At 46.7% G+C, this 19,700-nt stretch overlaps 2 protein-coding genes across 6 annotated transcripts in view; one reads left to right on the forward strand and one right to left on the reverse strand.

Moving 5' to 3' along the window:
* Positions 1-93: 93 nt before the first annotated feature.
* CNOT9 (CCR4-NOT transcription complex subunit 9) lies at positions 94-14,497 on the reverse strand. 3 transcript variants are annotated; one of them, XM_068948915.1, is made up of 9 exons: positions 14,269-14,497; positions 9,775-9,954; positions 8,486-8,601; positions 7,083-7,192; positions 6,197-6,306; positions 5,147-5,245; positions 2,429-2,520; positions 1,585-1,765; positions 94-603 (listed from the first exon to the last, which is right to left on the reverse strand). In XM_068948915.1, exons 1-8 carry the CDS (start codon positions 14,290-14,292, stop codon positions 1,597-1,599), a joined length of 900 nt encoding a protein of 299 aa, XP_068805016.1. In that variant the 5' UTR covers positions 14,293-14,497; the 3' UTR covers positions 94-603; positions 1,585-1,596. The 3 variants fall into 3 exon arrangements, with proteins under 3 accessions (XP_068805016.1, XP_068805015.1, XP_068805014.1); XM_068948914.1 differs by having other exon boundaries at positions 1,585-1,771; positions 14,269-14,469; XM_068948913.1 differs by having other exon boundaries at positions 94-1,771; positions 14,269-14,469.
* The window catches only part of USP37 (ubiquitin specific peptidase 37), a 36,558-nt gene continuing 30,468 nt past the window's right edge, over positions 13,611-19,700 (forward strand). Inside the window, exons 1-3 of one of the 3 annotated variants that reach the window (XM_068948911.1) lie at positions 13,611-13,749; positions 15,583-15,790; positions 19,198-19,369. In XM_068948911.1, the coding sequence (XP_068805012.1) occupies positions 15,635-15,790; positions 19,198-19,369 (328 nt within the window). In that variant the 5' untranslated portion in view covers positions 13,611-13,749; positions 15,583-15,634. Of the gene's footprint in view, positions 13,750-14,569; positions 14,756-15,582; positions 15,791-19,197; positions 19,370-19,700 lie in introns of those variants that run through there. The other 2 variants (XM_068948910.1, XM_068948912.1) reach the window with 2 other exon arrangements.

The raw sequence follows: 19,700 nt of genomic DNA on the forward strand, positions 1-19,700 counted from the left end.
AGGAGCTGGCACAGATCCCCTTCATCCCATCTGCAACAATTCCTCCCTCACCATCCACTCCCCTCCTCAAGAGACCAGACAGGGAGCAATCTGTGCTGGCTGGGGTTTTATTTTTTATTCATCCGAATTTACAAAAACAGAAGCATTTTCACACCCTACCCTGTCACAGTCAGGGCAGAGAGGAGGAAAAAGAAAAAGGCAATGGTTATAAAACAGGACCCCGGGGGCAAAGAAGAGAGGCTGTGCTCTGCCCTTGTTATGCAAGGCTCCCATGAGAGGAGGGAGGGGAAACCAGATGGGATTTAAGACACTGTTGGCACAACACTGCCGATGATCAGCAAAACCGGCGGGGGGGGGGGGGGGGGGCAGACAAGTGGCTGCCTCCGCTTGCCTGCAGCCAAGCGCAAGCAGAACAGGCTGTGCTCCAACAGAGCCCGGGAGCTCCTCGGCTGCTTCACCCCTTCCGCGCCCGTGCTAACCCCTCAGCGCTGGGAAGGTAGGTAAGTGGCTCCTCGTCCAGACGGTTTAATTGCAGTGGGGCTGAGGCAGACACCAGGGCAGCTTTGAAGGCTGAAATAGATGCACTCGGTTGGCAGAGATGAGCTGGGGAGGGAAGGGGAAGGGGTCAGGACGGAGACACCTTTCAGGCAGCAGCGAAGGCAGAAGCTGGCATACCTAGAGCCTGCAGAATGTAGCTCCCGACTGTCCTGTGGCAGGGGATCAGCAGTCAGTGGATTGCCGACCCCCACCAGGCAGGTTTCCTAACGTTGAGCAGCATTTGACAAGCCAGTCAGCAGCCCTGCTGGGCAATAGCTGTGCTAGACCACTGTTTAACACAGGGTCTATAGCTGCAGCAGCTGAGGAAATGCACTATTTACAGCACAAGAACCACAGTCCTGCTGTCTTTTCCTCCCCCAGAACCCTGAGAACCAAGCTTATGACGCATGGATTCACTGCAAGTAATCAACCCTTCTCTTGGGGCCAACACCGCAGCGGGCCCAGCTCCAGCCACTGCCTTTGTGCCAAAGAAAAGGAAGAGAGACGCGTGCTGTGCCAGTCGGATGCACAGCCAGGAGCAAGGATGTGCTTGCAGGGAAGAAAGCTGTCCCCAGGCTATCTGCAGCTGAGTAGCAGTTGTTTTAACTGCTCTTCAGACTGGATCAGCTTTTATTGAGCTTGCTCATCTAGACAGACTTGTAAACATGGAGTGACAAGGAACTGGAGGGACACAGCACACACCCTGTGTCACACACCACTTGTGTAGAGACTGAGCTAGCTGGAAGAGTGGACCTCTGCACTATCCCCTGCCTGGCAATGGAGGGACAGATGCCAGCCAAGCCTTCTGGAGAGACGGGGATCTCTATAGATTGTTTTTATTGATTTCTTAAGCTGCAGTATCAGTATTTGCTGGTGCTGCGATCCCCAGAGGCATGCTGCATTGCTACAGAGCAGCCCTTTGGCATGGTGGAATGGTCCTATGAGCTGGGAGGCCAAAAGCCAGCTGGCATGCCCAGTTTGTTGTGGAAGAGGTCATCTGTTCCTGGTTCTTTGTAAACCTGAGCTGTTTCTTCCCTGATCCCCCACCTTCCCCAGCAGTCACTGCGGTGGAAGAGGGATGCCCCGTGGGTCAGTGACCTGACCCTCCTGCAGGTTCTTGACGAGCTGAGCCAGCCAGCGCTTCGTGGTGGTATCATCCTTCAGAACCTGGGCGAAGGTGGTGTCCTTCAGTTGGTCAGGAAGGCACTGCCTGAGAGCTTCACGTGCCCTACATCAAGAGACAAGAAACAGGGGCCCAACAAATAAACTCACAGGGGCAAGAGGGGAGGAAACCCCACTGGGAACGTAACGCTCGTTTGCCTGGGGATCCCTCTGGCAGGATGAGCCAAGGTAATGACTGAGCAGCAGCACCCCAACACATGGCACACTGCCAACCAGCACGGCTCCCATCCCTTTTGCTAGGGCTCACCAAGTAAATCCCTGTGCCCTGACACCTGTCAATCAAGAGCAGTGTGATTCCAGAGGAGGCAGAGACATATTTGGCTGCTGGTCAGCTAAGGACATAAATTGAGTTTGTGCCAGAATTTCATCGACTTGCTTCTACCGCTAACAGCCAGCACCATGGTAGAAGAGGGAGAGCATGGCCTACCTTCCATCTCAGCACCTCCACTGTACCTCCCTCAAACTAATTTGTGCTAAGGGAGTCATAATCTGCGCAGCTCAAACTGGCAAAAGCTCTAAAGCCTCACTGTTTCTCCCACATACCATAAGAACTCCTGGGGCCAGTGAGAGAAAAAGCAATTTCTACACTCAGCTAAGGCTGATGTAAGGACAGACAGGAATTTTGACCCCTTTTGAGCGGGCATTATGGAGAGAACTGCACTTGCAAGGAGATGGAAGAAGCCCCTGCTCAAACTCCTAAGATGTTTACCTGGGGTTATCAGAAAGGCGAAGGTAACAGCGGACAACGTGTTTCAGCAGCCGTGCCGAAGGCTCCTTGGAAAGCTGCAGGACCATTTTACCCTGTTTGAAAGAGGCCAGTGCCACCAGTTAGAAAGCTTTTATAAAGACAGTTTCACAATCAAGAAAGACTGGGAAAGACTGTTAAATCACTCACTCCGGCTTCCTACTCATCACAGCCCATTACATTTCATCTGGATACCCCTGCGTGGAGCCCAGCACCTTGGATGCCAAGACACCTTTGAGAAGAGCAGGTAGCCGTGGCTTAGAGAAGGAAGATTCTCCCAGCTGCTTGGAGGAAAGCTCAGCTCACCTCTGTTTGGTTTCCTCTTCCTAGGACTGCTTCATGGTCCAACTTTCTGCTAGATTAAAGAGAACCCGGATTCTTGCCCTCACAGAGGAATGCAAGCATATTCCAAGCACTTTGATAAGCTCAGGTTCAGTCAGCCCATGAGGCAGGTTCCTACCCTCTGCAACAATCCACGTTCTCATCTGCGCTGCCCTCATTTCAACACCCTTTTAAAACTCTGACAATAGCCTGGAAAGCCATTCTGAAGGATAGGGCTCACCCATTCCGTGTATAGTAAGATCCACATTCTGGTCTTATCATGCAACCAAGAGTTGTATTTTCTCTTTCTGCTCCATCACTGATATTATGCTGTTTGCTGATCCTAGAAAGCAAGATCAGAGCAGATCTCCCTGTCCCAGCCTCCGTTTCTCATGTGATTGGGACTATGCATATGGTTGCATGAAAACCTATCATCCTTGAATGCACCCAGCCTAGCGAACAGTGCAGATTCCTTCATAGGCCTACCTTGATCGCTTGCGTTTAGGAGCTGAATTAGATCTGCCTGACAAGTTCTCTCTCCCATAAAGAAAATGCTAGGCTTCACTGGCTAGCACTAACCATTTCCCATTAGCCAAATTCACCTGATTTCAGATATTTAGTCAGCTCAGTTACCAGTTAGTGGGGCCACCTCACCTACTCTTTTGCAAGATGTCTGTTCTCAGGAATTCCCCAAAATACCAAGATTTCTTCAAAATAATGAACAACAGGCCAGAGAGCTCCTCAGACAGCTCCTGGACAGGAACTGCCAATCTGCGGTTTTAAAAGCCTCTAATACTTGCTTAACAACTTACTCATGTACCAGTGGACTAGGAAGTAGACCATCATCCTCCTAAAACAGGAATACGTTATGCTGACTCTTCCAAAATACGGAGTAGAAATGTTTACAGAACATTTTCATCCTTCTCCATTGCATTATGGAATATTAATCATGTCAGCACTTCACCCAATGGTGGGATTATACCACAGCAAGGGTTTCTTCCATGCTAACATTGCATGACATGCCCACACCCCTCCATGTTCATGCCCTTCCCAGCCACAGATTCTTCCTTGGTTACCTTCCCTCTCCTACCCCAGGGTTTCTAACTGCTTTTCTCACTTTGCCCCTGAGCCAGATGAATTTTCATGCAGAGGTGATCCCATTTGCAACTGCAAAATCATATCACATTGGAAGTTTTAGACATCGGCTCTAAAGCATTCCTATTTTGCTGTTCATGGGTAAAACTGATCAGAAGGAAAAAGTTAAGTTTTCTTCAGATTTGGGAATGCAGATATACAAATATTCCCAAGCAAGAAAGCATCAACGTTTAGTCACAGAATCAAGAGTGGGAAACATAGAAATTGATATTGCATTTTCTTCTCCCGAGACTGCTCTTAAAAAAAGGACAAAAGCAGAACTACTGCTGTTCCTGGGCAAACCTACATCCCCTTAGCAAGCTCAGAGATAACGTTCAAGCTGGAGCTATTACTCCTGGAATGAACAAAATAGGGGTACCAAAACTTCTCCTTCACAGGAGACAGGGGATGGACAGAAATTGTCTGCTCTGTGTCTTCTAACACAAGAACTAGGGTCATTAAAATAAGCTAGCAGGAACCAGGTTCAAAACAAACAAGAGAAGACGGCAGCAAACAGGAAACCTGTGGAACTCCTTGGTAAAGGACACCATGGATGCAAAAAGTTTCCATGGTTTCAAGGGGAGGACAAACACTTGGATGAAAAGCTCATCAGAGGTTACTATATAGAAAACCCACAACTGGCTCCAGAAAAATCAAAGATGAAAACAGTCGGCATCTGGGAGAATGTTACAAGGGGAAGTATCATATATGCTTGCCTTGTTCTTACTCATGCCTTGACATCTCATTCCACCTGATGTAGGAAACAGACTGAGGAAATGGATTCGCAGTCCAAACCAGTGTGGTCATTCTTACATAAAATGGGATCAATTCACATCCAACCCGGAAAACCCTTCTGTTCCTCCTGAGGTTTCAAAGCCATTTCAGGAAGAAAGGAAGCTCTTGGGCTTTATTTTTGTGTTTCCTCTCTACAACGTGCCCCCTTGGGGGGCTACAACCAAGGAGAACTACTGTTTTACAGCACATAGCAGAAATCAAAATGTCATATGAAGCATGTAAGAAATGAATCTGCTCTGATATCACGCAGAAGAAAAGAACATTGCCTTTGCTCTAGGCAGAAAGCAGTAAAATAGCTGCTGAAGAGGCTGGCTATTAGGGCTTTTTTTTTTTTTTTTTTTTTTAAAAGCTCTGTGTGTGTGTGTATATATATATATATATATATATATATATATATATATATATATATATAAAGAAAAAAAAAAATCCTACCAGTATCATGGCAACATGGGAAAACCGCTCATAAGTCTGACAGATATATGCCAGCCCTGTGTCATCCAGGAGTATTTTCTGAAGAATAAATGTAGCAACCTAGAACAGGAAGAAAGCAGAAAATAAGAATTTATAACCAACTCATCTGTTCTGAAAAGGAACAGTCTGTGCTGTGTTCTTTCATGGCAGTGCCAGAGCTAAAAGGCCTTTCAGCAGGCAGCTAATGCTGAACTTGATGAAAGTTTAAAGCCAAAAGGAAATGCGGGACACTACCCAATGGCTTGGCATCCCTGGCTAAAGGAAAGAGGTGGACACAAAGCAGAGCGTACACCAAGACTGGATGCAGGCTGCATTAGATAGCAACTATTGCCAGGCTTCTCAGGACAGCCTCAGAGTTACAGCTATGCTATTCTGGTCACAGAGAAAGAACCAGAAATATCTGTTCCTTGGCCCTGCCATCTATAGCACAAGCTGATTTCAATTTTTGTCTTGAGAATTACTGCTTGGTCACGAGACAAGTGACTTTCTGGAAGAATTTCAGTCAAACGTGTCAGCAGGCTTCATCACAGAGAAGCATCCAGACTAAAATCTGTGGCCTGTACTACCTGGGTCATCAGACAAGACTGACCTCATGCTGGAGATGGGCCCCTGACTGGGGGGGTGGGGGAACACAACAACGGGCTGGTCCAGCACGGTAAACCTTCCCCTAACTGCCACCACTAATATCTGCTGTCCAGCCTCTGCACTGCATAGTTACAGCATTTGCTCTCTTAGGCCAGAGCAAGTTGGTCCAGCTCAGCCCTGAAAGTTACTCTGCAGGGCTACAGGGGAGAGAATGGCTGTTAAGAGCAGCAAGATCTTGCCCCACAAAGCTACCAAGCTAAGGAACCCCCAGCTCAGAGTTTAGTGATTTTTTCTGAGGATGTAAAACTCCACCCAGGATTGCCCCAGCAACTACAAAAGGACACAAGCCAACCCTGCAGGTCACTGACTGCCTGGCCACTTGGAGACTAACAACAAGAAGTCTTAATTAAGACAAACAGCAGATACCGTTTTGGAGAGTTCACTGCCAGACTCCATGATACGTAAGCACAGGGGGATAATTTCTGTTGTCAATAAGAAATTTATCACTTCTTGCTCATCGGTTTTCACCAATGCCCCTTGAAAAGAAAAGAAAAAACAAAACACGATAAATGTTTCAAATAATCTCACTATTCAAAGAACGCCTGCACTGTACCCTTTCCAGGGACCGTTAGATCTGAATGGCAGGCAGAGCAACTATCATTCTGAGTACGTTGCAGCATATGCACGGAGAAGAGATCATTTTGGCAACATAAAGGTAATCATGCTGGATTTGAGGGTTTTTTGTTTGTTTTTCAGAAAGGGGACACAGTCTTGGCTCGCCCCTGGCAGTAACACAAACGCAACAGGATCATGTTCGTCAGCTACTCCGCAGCAACCTCTGGCAAGAAGAAACGCAGTTCAAGAGCCTCTTGCTTTACACATCAAGCAGAAACGTTTTGGGCAGGAAATAAGAGGAGGACAGCAAATATACTCAAGTCAACCAATGGTAAAAAGGCAAAGGAACCCCCATCTGCACCCAGCCATTCCAATCTCTAGTGTCTGTGCTGAGGGTGAAGGCTCAACAGACTGCAGGTGCTTCCATTAATGGCAGATAGATATTCCTGGCAATGCAGCTAGACACCTGGACTCTAGGGATCCTTACTGCTGAAAAATCCAGTTCCCACACACTAACAGGAACTTGACAGTGTGATTGGTTGAAAAAGAGTCCCTCCTCCTGTTAATACTACAGGACTCAGACGATCCTGGTTAAAACAGATCTGTGACTTTGGTCATGCTGCTATCTACACATACAGCATGAACTGTATCCAAATCAATAGGAAACAAATGCCCCAGTATTAGCTTGGCTGCTTACCAATGACTCCCAGACTCGTGAGCCGCAGGTACTCAAATGGCCGTGTCTTGCTAACTGTGTGCAAGAAGGGGTACAGGAAGAGAGGGATGTGAGCTGCCAGAAAAGCTGACCTGTACAAAAGGGAGAATACCCAGTGTGAGAGACAAGGAAAGTTAAGGGAGCACACAATCCAGGATTACCATGCACAGCCTCAACCTATTCCTTAACAGACACCATCACTGATACTCCTCAAAAGACAGTAACAGCCCATTCTCCAATGGAAAGGTGTGAAGCTCTGCAAGCACAGCACAAAACCTAATGCCTCAACTGTCAGTCACTTGCATAGCTGCTTCCAGCTGACCAGGTATGGAGCTTGTTCTATTATTTTTACTACCTCCTTCTGCCTCCCAGACCCACTGCTTGTTCCATTCACTGCTACATATCACCCTGTGGATTGCAGGCTTGCATGGGCACTTAGCCCTGATGCCTGCTCACAGCCTCAGCGCAACAGGAATCCAGAAGGGCTGGTCTCTATCATTGTGTAAATGAGCACAGTCACCTTTCCCCAGGAGCCCTCACACTGCCTTTTGACAATAGTGAAAAATACAGACTGCAGGGAGAAACCTGGAGACTGCCATGCTAACGGGGGGAAACTCTCTTGCATGACTATCCAACATTCTTCTATCCACCCTCAGTTTTCAAACTTTAATTGTAAAGACATCTAGTGTAAAACTAGCCTGTTTCCTTGGACATTGTCTCATGGAGGGCTGCTATTTAACACTAACTTGCAGCAGCTGAAGAACAGCTTCAGCTACCCACTCCCCCCTTCTCAGAAGGAATAGAAATATGAGATCATGGCTCTCGGGGTAGTCGTCTTCTGGCTGCGGCTACTGATTTTGGCTTAGCCAACACCAACATTTTCCTTGCTGACACATACTGGACACAGATTGAGAAAACTTGAGAAAGTCAGCCACTGGCTGAGAACTCCAGACGTGGCTTTGCTATCGCTCTCCTGCCACGCACATGTTCTGGGAAAGGCAGTCTTGCCCATCCTACCCTTTGGACAGCTGGTCTAAATAACTGTAAGCTCATTAAAACAATGATCCTGTGCGCAATACCGAGCACAAAGGCACTCTTGCCTCTGACTGAGTGTCCAGGGAATGCCACAATCAAATGTTTTGGGAATTTGCAGGATCTCAGAATGGTTCAGGGAACGCAATGTATTTAGCACCACCATGAAGCTGTCAACCTGGTAATCCGTGCACACAAGTGAAAGGAGCAGGCAGCTGCCTATCTTCCAGCTCTGTGCACTGTTCCACTACTTTTGGTTAAGAGCGCAGGAAGGACCTTAACGTGCTTCTGAGTCAGACTGACTGAGCTGTCAACACCAACTTCTCAAGGCTTATGCATGTGGAAACACCTACCTCGTTTCAGGATGTGATGCTACACACTGTAGTAGAGCTAAAGCATTGCAGACTCTGTTGGACTGATGAGCTGTTAGAGTCGGAGGGTTGATTGATGGATAAATATTTACAATTTCCTAAAAATTAACAGATGAAGAAAACTTAAGGGAAAAAAGCCACCAGCAAGCTCCACAAAAGCACTCGCCCAGCAAGGAATAATGGTGTCAAGAGATGACAGTCCCCTTTCACCAAACATCACTTGAAGACAGGTTACACAGCAGCCACCGTGCTGCCCAAGAAAGGGCAGAGCTGGGCCAGAGCTGATTTGACAAGGAGTTACAGGGATGCGGCCAATCACAAAAGAACAGTTCATTTGATTTCATGTCTCTTTGCTAGTGGCGGACTGTTTTGTTTTGAACTTCCAGAGTGAAGAAAAGTGTTCCTGTGCTTGAGGTAGAGCACACCTCCACTGCATTCATGCTGCTGGTACTCTGCTCCCTCAGTGTAGGGGAAGCAGCTGAGGGTGAGAAATCCAATTCAGAAATGTGCCTACTTCCTACCATAGCTCCCTTCTAATTTTCTCCACTTGTTTCGGGGCCATTCAAAGCACTTGGACATTGCCTATTCCGCCTGCTTGTCTGTCGTTCCTCAAACTTGACTAGATTCTGCACCATTCTATAATTTTTTTTGCTATTGTTTGCATTATTTGCTATCATTTCGACTAGATTCTGCACTGAGAGACGGCCAGTCAGAGTAGAGCTGTAGAGTATGTTGGCTCAGCAAAGAGCTGCACAGCTGAGTTTGACAAGAGATGCAAGTACTTTCCTTCACAAGGATCTCTATAGGGTAGTGAGCAGCATTCCCATACTCCCCTTCCTGCTAACTACATGGGCAGCCTTCTGACCAAACTCAGGGTCATGCAAAAAGTCAAAACAGACTGCAAGAGTAAGACTGCTGTGGCGCTGCTACAACACTAAGAAAATCAACAGAACGTGATCCGTGGGGAACAGTATCACCAGGCAGCACACACATCCACAGCTCACCCATTCCCCTCCCAAATATGTAGATTTCTCATAAGAAATCTTATAATGCCTACAAATGCAGCCTTGCTAGTGATGACTAATGGCAAACACTATAGAGATGGGTTTCCTACATCCACTCCCCTCACTACACGCCCTGGCAAGCAGCATATATCCAGCAACAACAATAAGGGACTTCATTAAGCTCTCCCCAGATACGCCTCGTGGACACAAGCTCTGCATTGTGTGGTTGCTGCACCGTGGAATAAAGAAACCGCCAATCCTACCCACCTGAAGGAGAGCTGCAATTGTGCCAAACGAGTGCCACAGCATTGGGGCAAGGTCAGGCACGGATTCCCGCTTCTTGCTCAGCTCCAGCAGTGCATTCTCCCGCGTCTCAGGGCTGGACAGCTCATTGATCCACTGGTAGATCTTCTCGCGGTCTACCTGAGCCAGTGCTGTTGGCACAGGCTGCAAGGATACAGTAAAACTTGAGTCCTGGCTGTTTTATCCAAGTTTCATCCAAACCCTTCCCATAACCTGACAGATAAGCAAAGAATGGCTCAAGAAACTCCTCACTGGGGGACAGAGGAACTAGAAATGCATTAAGATGCTCTGGTTATGGATCACTTCCTTAAGTTAGTGTTATTATTTCACCAATCTGAAGTGTAAATGTTTTACTTTCTGGACTGACTCGTTAGGCACGGTCTCTTTTAATCCTCTTGTCAAATATTATCTAGTAACTTCCTTCAGCAATAAGGGAGCCATGCTACTGCCTGTCTGGGCCAGCAGAGCTCCTGGGGAGGTCACACATACTTTAGCCAGCTATCATCTGTTCCACCTGCGTTTAATGCTCCATATATAAGCTTCCACAAATTCAAACAAGGAAACAACATCAGTAATTGCAGATGCTACCTTTTTCTCTCTAAAAATTTTGAAGATGCTAGGCCCATCAATGTGATTTGCCCAAAGTGATTTTTTTTTTTTGAAAAAGAGTCATACAAATACTAGAAAATACTCGTTATTCTAACATCAATGTGACACTGTGGGGCAGATCAAAAACATAACCAGTGACACCTCCTGCTTTAGGACTTTCAAACTTATCCTATGTATCTTGTTTACAGTCAAGGAGCTAAAAGGGAATTTCTCAAGTGTTTGGTCTTGTGCAAGAATTCACGTTCCAAATAAAACCAAAGAAGGGTAGATCTGTATTCACGGTCAAGGCGTATTTACTACTACTCAGGAAAAACTCATGACAATCTCTCCTCTGCCTTTTGTGGAATATCAGACAAAGAATAACATCAAGGCCAAAAAACATGCAAACAAACAAAAAACAGGGGAGAGCTGGGAAGAAAAGGAAGATAAATGGGTACTATGGAATCGTAGCACAGTTTCTGTGGAAAGGTAAAGGAGCAAATCTTTCAGCGAAAGCTTGTCTCATGCCTCTGCTGTCATAATAAGCACTCAAGGTGCAAACAAATGCTCAGCAGGCTTCCTAAAGAGACAGTTTAGTGATTCAGATCAAAAATTTCACAGCAGATAAACTTAGACATTAAAACCTCCTGTCTGAATTCTAAAAGTCAGTTCTGAACCTATTCAAACACTCTCCTACAGTGTCTGCTGCTCAAATAGAGCACAGCTCTATTAGTATGCTACCGCTCCTGAGCTAGCCTGCATGCAGCCAGCTCAGCATCCCCATATACCCAGCAATCGTGGCTGGAAACAGAGAACTGACTGCATTTCCTTCTCTCTCTCTCTCTCTCTCTTTAAAAAAGCAAACAAACAAACAAAAAGCACACAGACTGAAACTCCTCACGCGCTTACCACAACAGATGTAAGCACTGCATGTACTGCACTGACAGCAACACTACTAGGAAGCAGCTCATCACTGAGTCATCGAAGAGAATACAAATGAGTTCAGGAATTGAAAGTGATTGGAAGCCAAACTGAAATCGTACGTCAGTGGCAGCCTCCCAGGATGAGACCCCCTCCAGAGCTTTCCATCTCTATTTCTGCAAGCCCTCCACAGTTTATTCACATATTATATCTGCTGTCATTCTTTTCCTGCTGTGGAATTTATATTGAGCAGAAACTGTAATTTGTTTATTGCCCATCCACTTCCATCACATCAGTTATCTTGCATGCCTGCATATAAGCTGATATGCTGTTACCAATCCCTACACTGTGGAGCTGAAATGGCTTTTAACTCTTCATCTTTCCTGCTATCCCCCTTTTTTTCCTCTTGCCACCTCACATCTTTTTTTTTCCCAAAATCTCACATGAAGATAGTAACACTGACAAATTTGGTTTGTTTTAAGAGCTGAAGTGCAATTCCAATGGCAACTCCTAAACTGGAGCTAAGAAAGAGAGGGAGAACGAACAGAGCTCATTTGTTTTGTTTGGAACGGCAGAGGAACAAGCAGCGTAGCAATAACATTGTTGTAATTGTGTTATTTAAAGCTTCCATCTATTTTTCTAGACACATTGGAAGTTTCAGTTCCTGTAAGCTTAAATACATCGACCCTTTAAAAGCACAATCATGTGCCTGCGATCCCTACAGAAGACTAAGTAGATTTTCCACACAGTTAAGTTTTTCATGTCCGATACCTGTCTTAACAAGAACCAACTGCTTTCCTTAAGCCCTACAGTTGCTCCTCTCATCTTAGTTTAACCAAAAATATATTTTTTTTCCTACTGTCCTACTTTGTTGTTTCACACACACACACAAAACCTAAAGCTCTGGAAAACCCCAGAGGCTCCAAGGTAGGACCCTCCCAGGTAGACTTTCTTTTGCACATAAGGAAAGCAAAAATTACCAACAATATCTTAACACAGCATGAACTAGCCACCTCTGCATCACGAAAGATTTTGCAACACCTTCCTCATGAGAAGGGGTGTTACCTCAAACATCTCTGCCAGATTACATCTCCAACAATTACATAACAAACTCAGTTTAGGCAAGTGGCTTTCTTTTCCTATTTAAGCAGCTACTGCTAGGCACGCTGGTCAAAATACCGACTGAGGAAACGAAACATCGACTGATTGGATGTACATGCTTTTATAACAATTTTGATAGATCACCAACCCCAAAACACTAAAATGAACTTTTTATTTAAATAGTAGTGAATTAGGTAGTTTAAGTCAGAGATTCACTGCCTGGCTGCTAATTAAAGCTACATTTATTGTTTTTAGTCTAATCTCAAGTCTTCCTCTCTAGCACACTATCCCATCTTCAGGCCTAAAATCTAAGTATTATCTCTGCCTCTGGCATCACTATAAAACGACCAATACTCTAGCTTACCATCTAGTTTATCGTGATGACATTCACTATGCCCAAGGGAATTCCTGAGCCAACTCACAATCCAACCAGGAGGTAACATTATCTACCATAGTTCCCAAGCACTTCTCCAGAGATGACCATCCCTCCAAAACACACTTACTCTACTGCATGCTAACTGACCGAGACAAGAATTGTTCCAATACAGAACTATCAGGTTGCAGGAATTACATATGAATTAAAGATATGTTCAAACGAACCACAAAATAAAGGCAATTTAATTCCTGAATCATGTTATTTTATTAAAACTGTCTTTCAAAAAAATCCTCTTATAGGGAGACAATTAGACTACAGATAGAGGATTAATGGGAAACACAACAATCCCTCATGCATTTTGACAAGCACATATGAATTACATTGCTATAAAAATGTAAGTGCTGATTAACAGAGTTCACGATGAATTTGCATACCCTTCTGTGCTCCAGAAAGTGTCACTTTAAATCATAAGTATTTGCCAGCACTCGAAGAACCAATTTACAATCACGACCACTTAAACAAAGTGGAAGACTTAAGAAGTTCCCTCAACTCCTGCTCATAAGTACTTTATTCAGCCTTGCTTGTTTTTCAATCCAAGCAGATCCTTATGCTAAGCGAATATGAGAACAGCTCTAACTGTTGGCCTTGCAGTAAACTTCCCCAAACACAATACGCACCAGAGACTCAGTCAGCTCTGGGAAGTCTCATACATGCAATGAACGAGCGTTTGGAGAAACGAAAACAAAACAGAAACCCCTTCAGATGGGAGATAAAAAGCAATAACCGCATTGCTCAGCCTCCCAAACTCAACTTCCACTTGTGGAACCATCCTGCCAGCTGGGTCAAGGTACTGTTCTACCGCTGAGAGCTTTAATGCCCGGCAGCCCGTCCCACCACGGCAGCTTCCCGCGAGGGAGGAAGGGAACAGCACAAGCTACAGACTGCCCTGCAAGGTACTTGGGGAAGCAGAGAAGAAAAAGGCGGTCTGGTCTGCCTTTCCTCCCACGTTTCGTCTGCTGCCCTGAGGGACTTTTCACTTTCTCGTCTTGGCCTCTGTAGTGAAGGCCAGAAGTGAAAAAGCTCCCCAGAGGACAGCGGAGGTGGTGGGACCTGCGGAACACGCCCAGACGCGGAGGGAGAGCGCGGTCAGCAGCAGGAGGGAAAATCCGGCCCGGCCGAGCCCCGGCCCGTGGCCGCGCCGCCGCGGGCCCGGCCCCGCGGGCGGGGAAGCGCCCCGGCCCTCCCGGGGCAGGAGGGAGCCGCGGAGGGGCGGGAAGGGCTCCCCCCAGCGCAGCTAGAGCGGGGAAGCGCTCCCTCGGCGGCGCCGCCGGCGCCTCCCCCCGCCCCGCAGGGAGCCGACCGCGGCCGGGCACCGCGGCAGGCGGCCCCCGTCCGCCCCGGCGAAAAGGCCCCTCGCAGCTAAGGGCCGCACCGCGGTACCCGCCCGCCGGGGGCCCGCAGCCGGGTCTCACCGCGGCCGTGGCCAGGCTGTGCATGGTGGGAGCGGAGGAGGAGGAGGAGGAGGAGCCGCTGCTGCTGCTGTTGCTGCCGCCGCGCCCAGCTCAGGAGGCCGCCGCCGCCGCCGCCATAGAGGCAGAGCCGCCGCTGACCCGCGACCCCTGACCCCTCACCCCGCCGCGCGCCCGGCCGCCGCCCGCGCGCCAGGCGGAGGCAGAGGGGAGGGGCGCCGAGCGGAGCCGCGCGGCGCGCGCATGCGCGGGGGCCGGGGCGGGCGGGCGGCCGCCCCTCGGGCGCATGCGGGCGGGGCGGAGCGGGGCGAGCGGCGCGGAGGGCGCGGGGCGCGCCGGGAAGGGCGCCGCAGCGCTGACGCAAGCGAGGGCGCGTGCGTACGTGCGTACGTGCGTGCGTCGCGCGGCGTCTGGCGCTGCTGGCCGGTTCCCGCCATCCGCCGCCGCCCCCTCCCCCGCCGCCGCCGCGCCGGGACCCGCCGGGCCGCAGGTACCGGACGCCCCCCGCGTTTCCCCCTCCCCCCCCGCCACCGCCGCTGCGCGCGCAGCCCCCGGCCCTCACCCCCCCCCCCCGGCGCTGAGGGCCCGGCGGCAGCGGCGGCGCGGGTCGGGCCGGGCCGGGCTTGTGTGTCGGCGACGAGGCGGCTGCCGCCGCTCCCTCCCTCCCTCCCTCCCTGCCTGCCGCCCGCCCGCCCCTCTCGCGGACCGCGGGCTTCTCCCATTCATTGCTGTTATTTATTTTTTCCCCCTCCGTGAATCCCCGTTGCGGCGGGGAAGCCCCGCGGCTCGGCGCCGCTTGGCCGGGCCGGTCCCTTGACGAGGCAGAGCCGGGCGGGCGGGGCCGAGCGCACGGCGGCGCTTCAGGCGCGCTGGTAACTACCTGCCGGTGATACCTGAGGTAACCCGACCCGCCGAAGAGCCTCTCTGGTCTCCGGTCACAGCGGAAACAAAGTAATTCCGGTGTAGGGTCCCTTTGAAACTTTGTTTTCTTCCCCTTTATCAACTTTACGCTTTCTTCCTGAAGATAGGTGCGCCTTTTTTTTTTTTTTTAATTTCCTTAAACCTGTGGAAATCGGTTTAAAGATTTGAAAGAACTTCTGTGTCTTTGTTGAGTCCACTCACCTCTATGCGTTTAGGAGTCAGTGTGTTACTGTCCGAACTGGGAAAGTTTTTATTGGTCTGCGTTTCCTTCAGGTGGATTAAAGAAACAGCAAAGCTTACTTTTATCAAAGTTCTACAGAAATGTTTAATCCTATTTTTATCTTTCTGTAGAGACTATTTGCTACTAGCTAGTTATAATCTTCTTCTTTTCCACAGCTTTTTAAAGTGACGTACGCTTACTCCTATTAGTTCTTTTCTGTGAGAAAGCATGGCTCCACTAAAGGTGCATGGACCTGTCCGGATGCGCAGCATGCAGACTGGGATTACAAAATGGAAAGAAGGGAGCTTTGAAATTGTGGAGAAGGACAACAAAGTGAGTCTAGTGGTTCACTACAATGTTGGAGGAATTCCAAAGACATTTCAGGTATAGCAAATATTCAGGCTTTTGTTTGAGCAGTGCATGGCTTGTGCCCTTTTTTGAACAGCTGTCCCCTTCAAGGCTATTAAGAGTCGCATAAACTTCCCTCTGTCCCTGTTTCTTGTTCCTCATTTCCTGAACACTAATCCCTTTGTATAACTCTCCTGTAAATTATTCAGGTGTATTGTTAAAGGATCTGCTGAGGTCAGCATCAAGCCTACGATTGAATAGAAAGAAATGAAAAGCAGAGGAAAAACTACCGAAGTATACACTGTCTTGTTTCACACGTTTAAAGTTCTGGAACATGCAACCTTACTGATAAGTTTGCAGAATCTAGAGGTGACGCTCCATGTGATCCTAAAGGATTGCATTTATACTAGCAGTTTTCCTGGCTGAAGAGTATCAGTGTTAACATACTTGTAGCTTTTCTAATTGCTTATACCACACTGTTGTGCTATATATGTATTACAGTTCTGCCCAGTTTTAAGTTTTAAATATGCCAGACAATGTGATTTGTGCACTGGGAGACTGAGGCAGATTATTATTAGGGATTCTCTTCCCATATTCAGCCTAAACTGTCTTTTTTTTTTATTCTTTTCATTCTGTAGTTGTTTTCATCTCCCTTTTCCTAGTTATTTCTTTTATGTAAGAAATTACTGTCTAATTTTAGAAAATGTTAGAGGGCACGAGCAGTTTAAGAAAAGACCCTCTAACAGTTAGTGACTTTGTAGCAGCCTTAATTGGTCTAGGTGTTGGCTTCTGCTTTTTCTTGCCACAATCATTTTCCAGCTCTAGCGTTCATCAAACCTTTCTCTGAGCCGCTTCTGTGCGTTGACATGGTGAAGAATAATTTGTTTTATTTTTGAAAGATCAGGTTTTGTTGCCTTAGCGCGCTGAAAAGTCTCAGCAACGAACCTAACAGCCACGACAATTAGCACTTAGATCAGCCCGTGTTGCTTTTGAATCAAGGTATAAGATAGAATGGTCTGTCTTCTCATATCTGATGCTATGACTGCATGTTTGCTTTAATCCAGCGTTAGATCATGTCGCAACTGAGAAGAGCGGTCCTTTCTTCCCCGCGTACCTTCCTGGGGTGCTTGTTCTCACACGTTCCTTTCCGCACGGGCAAGCGTTAACGCGGCATCGCAGTGACTTGAAGCATAGGTCCGCAGGGAGGTTGAACCTATGTAACAACTAATCGTGGCCTAAGGGGCAGGTCTTGCTCGCAGCCTGCTGCCGTCTGCTGGCTCTGGCATTTGTCAGATATCTCTGTGAGCCAGTTCATTTCACAGACTTGGCAGAAAAGTAACTTGAATTCACTCAAGGAAGGGGACTGTATGCCGGATCTGGTAGAGGGAGTGGCATGGGCCATGTAGGTAGGAATGCAATGAAGGAAGAGGAGCAAGTATGCAGCCACATCCTTAGACAAATTTTGTACGTTTTGGTGGTGGCTATTTTTCAACTGGGTCTGCTTTCCAGTCCTGCTTATCTTGCAGCAACACAGACACTAGTATGAGCACAAGAGTGCTATGGGAACAGGCAGCAGGCAGGGAAAGCAGACTGCCCCCTGTACCACAGGCTTGCACTTGACTGTAGTTTACGTCAGCTGCCCCCAGTCCATCAGAGTGCTCTTGCGTGCTGTTACAGGTGTGACAAATGCCTGATAAATCTATTTTAGAAGTAGCATTCTTTCTTTGTTGACAAGTTGCTCTGGGAGTACAACAGACCCTTTCTCTACCTTTTTTCATTTCTATAATAAAACATTTGGATAGATCCGGGGTTATATTTCTTTCCACAACCACTAGTGCCTCATCCAACTTCTTACATAAGATGATGCGTTTCACAGATTTTTAAAAGCTTTGACCAGGTTGGGCTAGATGGTAGATAAGTATTAAAAGAACTATTTCATTTGCCCCTGCCTCCCAAAACTTTATAACATTTATTGGGTCATAATAGGTGCATGGAGAGTATGCGTAGAGTCCTTTCATAGTAGCATTTTGAGTTGAAATGGGTTGTTCATTGGGATGGTGAAGTAAACTGTAATCCCTTTCCGGTGGGCTCCATGTTTTACGCGAGGATGAAAAATTTGAAGCCTCTTCTCAATTCTTCAGTCTCTGAATTTTTTTTTAAGAGCAAGAATTAAGCATAAAACATTACAGAAGTTTAATTTTTCCAGCAAAATAAACCCTTTAGTTTCTGTTTGAGTTGGATTTCCAGCCTCTCTCATAAACTGCTGGTAGGTCTAGATTAGCTTCCCAAAAAGCTAGTGATCTCGGGCGGGGGAAATCTCACCGATAGACGTGGTATGCGTTTTACTGTCTTACAGTAAAACTTGAACAAGTTTAAATAACAATCACGAGTCCTTTTTGTTTATACTGATAGTGTGGCAGTATGCAGATGGCTGAATTAGGAGAAGCCTCCAATCTGATAGGCACTACACAGGGATGTAGTAAAAGCCTGCCCAATGACCTTGGCTGTGGCTTCCAGTGTTGTTTGGAGGACTATGTGAACACAGCGGTATACTGGCGTGGAACTTGTTGCATAGCTAGCGCCTAATCTTAGGCAAGGCTAAAGAAGTGACTAGCAAAATGAAACATTAAGTGAAGAAGGACAAAGGAATTTAAAATGTGGATACACTTAGGTATACGTCGTTAAACTTGCATTTACCCAGAAGATGCAAGATACGCTTTTACTTCCTCTGTTTTAAGAGTTACCCTTAGGCTGCATGGATGGAATCGTTACTGAACGGCCAATTTCTTGAAGGTGACTTATCAGAAGTAACAATTATATAATGGTATAACGTAGAATAAAGCAGCAGTGGCGATATTAGGGAGCACAAACTCTTATTAAAATTATTCTTGGGATAGACCATAACCCTGAAACTTTTGATATCGTTTGTTTTAATCCTGCATATGGACTAAATATGTTTCTTATTGACTTATTTCCTAACTGGGTTGTTTCAGCTATGTCAAATCTGCTTTCCCTGAGAGCAAATTATAAACTAAATGGAAGTTTGTGTTTAGTGTTTGAAACTCAAAACTTTTAAACTTTCACCATCTTAAATAATAATTCGGACTTTATGTAGAAGTTTCAGACAGCTAAATGGAACTGTATGAAGCTCTTACCCCTTTATGTTCAGAAACATCACACTCCACAGCGAACTAAGTTTCAGAAAGCTTGTCCGGGAGTACAGGGACTGTTCAGCTATAGCGATAGTGTCCTTTCAGTTCTGTCAGTTTCCAGGATAACTGATTGCATTAATTCTGTGAGGCTTAATGTTTGCTCGAAAAGAAGCAGGGGGGAGTATTTCTGTGTAAGTACCTCTTACTCTCTTGAAGTTTTTTGTTGGAATGTATTAGTCTTTTGATCTTTTTAAATTGGATTTGTGTTTACAATCACTTTTTCCTTTTCAGCTAAGCCATAATATTAAAACTGTGACCTTACGACCAAACGGTAGAAAACTGTGCTGTTTGATGCTGACACTAAAGGATACCAGCTTCCTGACAATTGATAAGGTACCATTTAAAGACGCAAATGAAATGCGGATGTATTTGGATGCAGTCCATCAGGACAGGGTTCATACTGGTAAGTACGATTGTTGTAAATCAATTAGTGATAGGTTGGGGAAGGGTAAATGCTATGTTTTCTTTTTTCACCTTTAGCTGTTCTGTCCTCCTTGTGTTACTGACTTTCTTTGCGTGCTGCATTTGTGTAAGTGCTGCTTTTTGGCCTCGAACCCAAATTTTTGTTACACACCTTTCTCATCGTGTACCTTTGTCATGCTCAACAATAAGCAGAAAATAAACTTGGACTTATTGTTTATGTTGTAAGCAGGTGTGTATTCGAAAAACTGTGTTCATCGCATGTGCAAAGACTCTTTTTATTTTTCCTCTTATTTAATTTTAATCTTTTTAAG

This window comes from Struthio camelus, chromosome 6, assembly GCF_040807025.1.
Source record: "Struthio camelus isolate bStrCam1 chromosome 6, bStrCam1.hap1, whole genome shotgun sequence".
NCBI classification, from domain to species: domain Eukaryota; kingdom Metazoa; phylum Chordata; class Aves; order Struthioniformes; family Struthionidae; genus Struthio; species Struthio camelus.